Below are 7,364 nucleotides of genomic sequence, written 5' to 3'. Positions count from 1 at the left end.
GATTTAAAAGAAAGGACCATTGGAAAACCGAGCACAAAGAATGCTACCATCACTGAAAGTAGGGTCCGTACAAGAAGAGTGAAATTGTGTCTAAATTACAGGTAAACCGGTAGCTGCTACCAATGGTGACGTCATACTGAGCATGTATAGTATAAAGTAGAATATAATATAGTTACAACTTTTTGATACTACATATCTGTAATAAGCTCTCGGGTGAATAATGTTTCAACCCCTTCGCCCCCCTCCCCACCCCCACTTTTATATATATATTATATATATAAGTTTGTCATCCTCATAAATTGGAAAATAGCGCCTCCACTATGGAGCACAGAAAAAAGTGTTAATTTATTTTCTTTCAATAGGATACTTTTTTTCTTTTTTTTTTTTTTTTTCTTTTCATCATCAATATCAAAGACAAAGTTGAAGACGGGGCTGAGAACGAGCCCGACTTCACGACAATGAAGAAACACGTTTTGCCTTTCGCGGTAAAGTCTCATTTTTTAAACCACAGTGTTGCACAGTACACGACTGCTTAAAGTGAAACCGAGCAATAATACATCATGGAAAAGTAATTTCTTAAAAAAGTTAACGCAGCTGTGCTGAAGAGTTAACTCTTGAAAGTCCTCCTCCTCATCCATCCATCATCCATCCGTCCGGCTCCTCGGAATGAACGGCTCCGTGCGTGGACACAAGGCTCGCGCCCAACCTCCCCACCCAGCCGAAAAATCAAAGCGAGAAAACACCAACCCAAAGGAAAATAATAACAATAATAATAATAATAACGACACAGGCAGTTTACTTGGTGTGTTCGGCGTAGTTCCCCTAAAAACACTGTTTCCACATAAATACAATAAACTCTATTATTGGTAACTCACAAGTGCTAGATAAACGTCTTAGTTTCTTTTCTTCTTAAAATGAGAAATGTTTAAGTAGTCCTTTTTTCTTTTTAAATTTACTCTTTTGAACAACAAAAAGCACAATTTCTTCTCATTAAGTTCAATAAGACTCCAAAAAAAAACCAAAAAAAACCAAAAAAAGAATTCCCATTCTCCTTCCTTTGTGTGTCGCTGTGTGGGTGAGTGTGTGTGTGTGTGACAACAATATCCCAACCTTTAATCTCCGCAAATGCCACGAGAAGAAAAAACAAAACCAATATAAAAAAACAAAACAAAACAAAAACCAACCCAAAAAAACCCCCAAACCACCTCTTACTTTTTTTTTGTTTTTGTAACTTTTTTTTTCATCATCATTTTCAAAGCTGCCAAGTTTGGCGTGCAAAATCTGTATACAATATAAAGACATGCCAACCTTACAGACCATGCAACCTCAAGGTGTAGGAAACTTAAAAAAATATATTCATATATATTTATATATATATTTATATATATCAATGCCCATAAAAGAACGTGGGCCCAAAAAAGTTTACAAAAGGAAGAATGGAATGGAATACATGACCGTGACTAATAAAAAAAGGAATGTTTCATATCGAAAGTTAAAAAATAAAACAAATCAACCAACAAAAAAAACGAAAAGCAAAAAAAAAAAAACAAAAAAAACCCAACAAAAACCCCAATGGTTACTTGTGTACTGCAAACTGGGCCTCACTTCACTGTGAAGAGGATGCAAAGATGTTCCTTTTCTTCCCAAGCAGGTACAAAGGATGCCCCGGCAGCACGTGCTGGGATGGGCATGGCGCCCCGTGGCAAAGTCATCTGAAATGAAGAAGCTAAACGGCTCAAAAAGGAGAGAAAAACCCCGGAGAGCCTCAAAACGAGGGCTCCCTCCTTCCCTCCCCTCTCTGCGTGCCCCCYAAAGCAGCCCCGGGGAAGGTCACAGTCCAGGGAGGAAGAGCCTTCCCAGGGAACAGGGGGATGCTGAGAAACAAATCTGGGAGTTGGGAGGAGACGAGCTCCGGCGCCTCGGGAAAAAGCTTTACATCCCGGCAAAAAGCTGAGGGAAAGGACAGAAAAAACGGAAGGAAGGAAGGAATTTTGGAAGGAAGGAAGGAATTTTGGAAGGAAGGAATTTTGGAAGGAAGGTAGAATCCCAACAAGCTCCTCCAGATTTTCCAAAGGAACTGGCTCAGCACACTCCCAGGAATACAGAAAGGAAGGAAAAAGCTTTGCCGTGACCAGAAGGAGAAACATCCAAAACCTTCCGGGGAAGAGCTGGCAATGCAGAGGGTGGCACAAACACTGCCCATGGCATGGGGAGGACAATCCCACATCAGGCACCGCATTTGAGATCACAGCAGCAGCGCAGATGGAAAAAAACCCCAAATGACAACATCCCCGGGCAGGCAGTGCTCTGTCACAGCAGGGTTTTGGGATGTGCCCAGGACGGTCCTGGTGACCGGAGCTTTTGGGGTTACAGGAGGTGCTTTGGGGTTTGCACAACTCAAATACTGTAGTGTCTGGCTTTGAAACTGCGCTAGAAATGGAGGGAGGCGACCACCTCCGTGGGGTGGGGGGCGAAAAAAATCCCTCCGAACCCCCTCCCAACRCCGGGAAGAAGAAGAGAGAAAGAGGGAGAGAGGAGGCGGGCAGAGAGAAAACGCCGGCGGTCTCGGAGCGTCCAACGAGGGCAGGAGCGCGCTCCGGACAAAGCAGCGCCCGCCAGGTAAGAAAATTCCTAATTTTCTCTACAGAGCTACTACAAGAGAGCCGAGGAAATATACAGTCGGCGGAATTGTTATACAAAAGAGCCCCTGACGGTCCTTCCTCCTCCTCCTCTTCGGTAAAACGCGCCCTTTCCCAGAAAAAAAATCAACTGTCAGTCTGCCCACAGTTCCTTACACCTGCAGAAAGCTGCTCACTGTACAAAAAGAGTTGAGGAAAAGGAGAGAAAACAACACAGAAAATTTTTTAAAAAAAGAAAAATATAAAAAGGAAAAAAAACAGAAAAAAGAAAAGAGGAAAATCCATGTACAAGCAAGAAAAGAGGGAGGGAGAAAGGTTTAGATGCTATTGCCGTTCGGAAAGGAAACCTGCCAAATGGAAAAGAAATGTCAGAATCACACAAACAAGGCTTCCAGAGGGTTTTGGGAAATATCCATATAAAAATTAACAGCAAATTCATTGTCTTTGCTATAAAAAACTCTTTTTTTTTTCTCGTTTTCGTTAGAAAAGGATCACAACTAAAAACCTTAAATTAAAATACAAATGTTTAGGGTAGTTGCCCAGTGGCTAAAGTGTTGGCTTTCTGAAAAACTTCCCAACCTGTCTCCTGAAAAGTCCTCGAGTTTCAACCTGGATCCTTTTCTGAGAGCACCTTTGACGTTCCAATTCCCAAATCTGTCCCTAGGGAGCTTCCAATGGCTACTGTTAGAGTATGCATTTATTACATATTTTTTTCTTTTTTTTTTCTATAAATGCATCATAAATATTTTTCTCAATAATTCATAGGAATCCGGTTTCTAAGCTTGGAATACATTTGGAATATACATTATACACATATATATATTTATACCTAACAATTTAAGCAATATCTCATGCTAGTTGCTTTTAATAAAAAGCATTCCAGTCTTAAAACCTGCATTTGTGTCTAATACATGCTTCGACAACCAAATTGATAAGTTCAATTACTAGATAATGTAGAAGAGAGAGAAAACACTTGAAAATTGGTTGTTAAAAATGGTTGAATTTCAAAGACCCAACAGTATTTGCCACTTTTTTGGCAACTACCTTAATTTTTTTTCCTTTTTTTTCTTTTTTTTTTTCCTTTTTTCCTTTTTTTCTTTTTTTCTCTGAAACAGCAATGAAAGAAAACAAAACAAATCCAAACTTGTCAACAGTTTTTGGAGACGCTCTGTTCAGCTGATGCCTGCTTCCCACCATCATGCCAGCACAAGCCAAAAAAGTCTTCCTTCCTGATGGCAGTCCTTGGCTTTCCCAACCAGAGGAAAAATATTCAGGAACTGCTATGTTCTTTGTGGTTTATTATTATTATTATTTCTTCTTTTTTTTGTGTTTTGTTTTTGTTTTTTTTTTTTTTACTTAAGGCATTGTTCCTCAAACTTCAGAAAATCCAGCTGCACCGAATCCATCAATTAAAAAAAAAAGGCACAAACTCATCTTCAGATGGCTTTGGAGATAATAAAGCCGACTCCATCTGGGCTACCCTTTCCCCCCTCCCCCTTCTCCTTCCCTTTCCTTCAGGTGTCAGACGAGTCCCTCAATCCCTGTCCCGCCCCATTAAAAACACAACATCCTCTCCCAAGCGAGCCGTCCTGGCTCGCAGGCAGGCAAGAGCCATTTCCAAATATCCAAGAAATGAAAGTACGCCGTGGGCCGAGTGGTTCAAGCGCGGATTGCTCACTTGTGGGTAAATCAACTTTGTAAGCACCAGTTTTATGTTAAGGTTCATTCGATTTGCGTTGTTGAATCTTTGATTTATCGTTCTTACGTTTCGTTGTTGTTTTTTTGTCGTTGTTTTTTGGCAACTCTGCCAAAGACTTCCCGGGCGTCGTTCCTCTTTGCGCTCGCGGTGAGGACCGGAGGAAGAGTGCCCAACGTGTCAGTCCTTTGCTGCTCTTCACCAGCGGATTTTTTCGGCAAAAAGAGACTCAAAGATACGGAGAGATTTGTTTTTTTTTCTTGTGTCGCTTGCTTTGCTTTACGCCTGGCCGTCCCTCTGGAAATAACCCTGGCAGGACGCAGGAGTAACAAGAGAAAGCTTCTTGGCAAAGCTTCGAGATGAAGACCAGCGGTCAGGAGAACTCCAGCTCGAAGGTGGGTGCTACAGGGGAGGCTCCTCTTCCATGGGCTCGTCCTCGGGTCTGGGGGTGGGATGGGACAGGGAGGGCAGAGAGAAAACAGGGTTGAGCAGGACCACCCCCGATGCAAATTCCTTGTGTCCCCATCACCCTCCCACCCAGCCAGCTGGGATCAAACTTCCCAYCAGGAAGGGCTTTTGGACAAGTTGTTGTTTGGGCAATGTTAAGGTTTCCCCCAGTAAAATAAATTCCCTCTKGTGGTCCAAAGCCATGCTTGGAGCAGGCGGCTCAGACACGGGGTGCGCACACAGCTCCACTGCTCTCCGGCAGCCCAGGAGGATTTTTGGGATTCCAGGGAGGATGGGGGATGTGAGGAACCAACAGCAATGGCCGAGAGGAGAGGATTAACCCYAAAGGCTGCTGCTCCTCCCACCTGGGCACAGCTGGAGACGGGATGGACAACCACTGACCTCTTCTCCGCCGGCTTCACGGCCACCGACAGCGATGCCATGGCCGTCACCGTCTCCGCCTCCTCGTTCTCGCACTTCTGTGCCTCCACCAGGGAATAGCCCACCGTGGAGGCAAAGCGCTGCAGGGAATGCCAGTACTTGCCTGGGGAGAGGTGACAGAGGTGACAACAGGGCCATCAGGGCACAGCACYGCTCCTGCTCACCCAAACCCAGCTGCYGGCTYSGAACCRCCCAGGGAGGGYTCATCTGCTCCACGCTCTCACTTAKGTGCTCAAAAARGAATTCCTTTCCCACTGAAAATCCCCAGAAACTTCTAGACCTAAGGGCAAAGATGGCTGGAAATGTCTCCCTGCCAMAAGTGCAGGGGAGGGAAGGATGCAGTGCAGACCTGGATCCAGCTGTGACTGCCAGATCAGGGGGCAAATCAGTGAAGATGAATTTAGAACCATTAAAGTTGGAAAAAACCTCCAAGATCACCAAGTCCATGCTTCAACCGTCTATGTGTTTTTTATGTCGACAGAAGACATAAAAAACACATAGACGGTTGAAGAGCACAGGGGAGAGCTCTGGGAAGAGCACAGGGAAGGCTCCAGAGGAAAGAATTCCCAAGAATTTCTCCAGAGAAGTTTCAATGCAATGATTTTAACCTTTTGGCTAAAAGAACCCTAAAGTATCAATGACTTTGAGCAAGACTCATAGAAAATCCTTAGACAGGACCTAGAGGGACCATTGAGTCCAACTCCTGTGACATCCCAGGACCTAGAGGGACCCATGAAGTCCAACACCTGGGCCTGCACAGGAAATCCCAAGAAGCCCACCCTGTCCCTGAGAGCCTGTTTCACTCCCATGCCTATCTACTCTCAATTAATGGGTGCCACAACACCCAATGAGATTCATGTTATCCAGAGATACTGAACTGCTTTGGAGAAATAAGAGCACCCTCTTATTGCAGGATACTGTCCTCTACAGATATTTCACAGGTTTTGATTGGTGTTGGGTTAACAGCTGGATTGATGATGCTGAAGGTCTTTTCCAACCTAAGCCATGCTCTGATTAATTCCCCCTCAAGGGGTAAAGCCTTGCTGGGCATCACTCCATCCACAGCAACCCGTTTATGGCTGCACCAACCCATTTTGGGGTGGAGGGAACTGGGAATTGGGGTCATGGAGCTGGCAGAAGGGTGGGGCTACACTCACTGTGTATCTCGATGACTTTCTCCATGGAATGCACCGCATTAGCATTCGCTCTCTGCTGGAAAACCTTCTCTGGAAGAGGGTCGAGCTGGGAGGAAGAGAAACATCAAAGAAATGTTACCATTGAATCCCAGAATCTCACAGTGGTTTGGGATGGAAGGGACCTTAAAGCCCATCCCGTTACAGAATTTTTACAAATTTTTACTTTCTTTAGAAAAAGCCAAGAAGAGGAGACACCTCTGCCCTCCCAGGTTCTCCCCTAATGAATGAATTAATCCCAAACCTCCGAGGTGGGCTGGCCAAAACGAGAGATGTCCACTGCTGTTAACTGTGGCTGAAAACAGCGCTCAAAGTCCAGCCAGGGACATTCCCCAGCAAAGMACAGCCAGAGGTGAATAGTTAAAAGTATTTTAAGTTGAACTTGTGCTCAAAGGCAAGAGAAGCTGCAGCCAAGACTGCTCCTGGGAGCACATGGCAGCCATTCCATAGGTMCTTCACGGGATGCTGCATTCCACATTCAGTAATCACAGACTGCACTTTTTATTCATTCTCCCCTCTGAAAACAGCCCTGCTCCAAGCTGGGYTCTGTATGACATCAAGTGAAGGCAAAGGCAATTTTTGGATGGGTCTTTGAGCAAGAGCTTTCCAAGGCCCYTCAGTTGACACTGAGACAAAGCACATTCCTGAATCCAGAGCACGCTCCTCTTCCTGAAATAACACCCACAAAAAACAGCCTCAGCCTGTGGAAAAGGGAGGGAATAGCTCAGGGTACGAGGCACTGGATGTTATCAGCTGCCTGTGTGAAGGGCACGGGCTGGTGATGCTCAGGATGGAGGGGGCAGCTCTGCACAGTGATGGGAGAGGAACGGTGGCATGCTGCACTGGATGGCTGTCAGCAAGGCCAAGCATCATAGAATCATGGGATCATGGAATGCTGGGGGCTGGAAGGGATCTTAGAACTCATCTCATTCCACCCCATCCACAGGC

The 7,364-nt window shown here is 44.9% G+C and overlaps 1 protein-coding gene across 1 annotated transcript in view; it reads right to left on the bottom strand.

Annotated features, from left to right (window-relative positions):
* Nucleotides 1–3,995: 3,995 nt before the first annotated feature.
* HDAC4 (histone deacetylase 4) overlaps nucleotides 3,996–7,364 on the bottom strand; it is a 136,972-nt gene continuing 133,603 nt past the window's right edge. The window contains exons 23-25 of the mRNA XM_057378633.1: nucleotides 6,381–6,465; nucleotides 5,185–5,326; nucleotides 3,996–4,777 (exon numbers count right to left, since the gene is read on the bottom strand). Coding sequence (XP_057234616.1) covers nucleotides 4,738–4,777; nucleotides 5,185–5,326; nucleotides 6,381–6,465 — 267 coding nt within the window. The 3' untranslated portion in view covers nucleotides 3,996–4,737. The remainder of the gene's footprint in view (nucleotides 4,778–5,184; nucleotides 5,327–6,380; nucleotides 6,466–7,364) is intronic.

The sequence above is a fragment of the Malurus melanocephalus genome, unplaced genomic scaffold (assembly GCF_030028575.1).
Source record: "Malurus melanocephalus ecotype Western Australia unplaced genomic scaffold, MMel_1.1 scaffold_369, whole genome shotgun sequence".
In the NCBI taxonomy this organism is placed as follows: domain Eukaryota; kingdom Metazoa; phylum Chordata; class Aves; order Passeriformes; family Maluridae; genus Malurus; species Malurus melanocephalus.
This window is presented reverse-complemented; position numbering and strand designations above follow the sequence as displayed.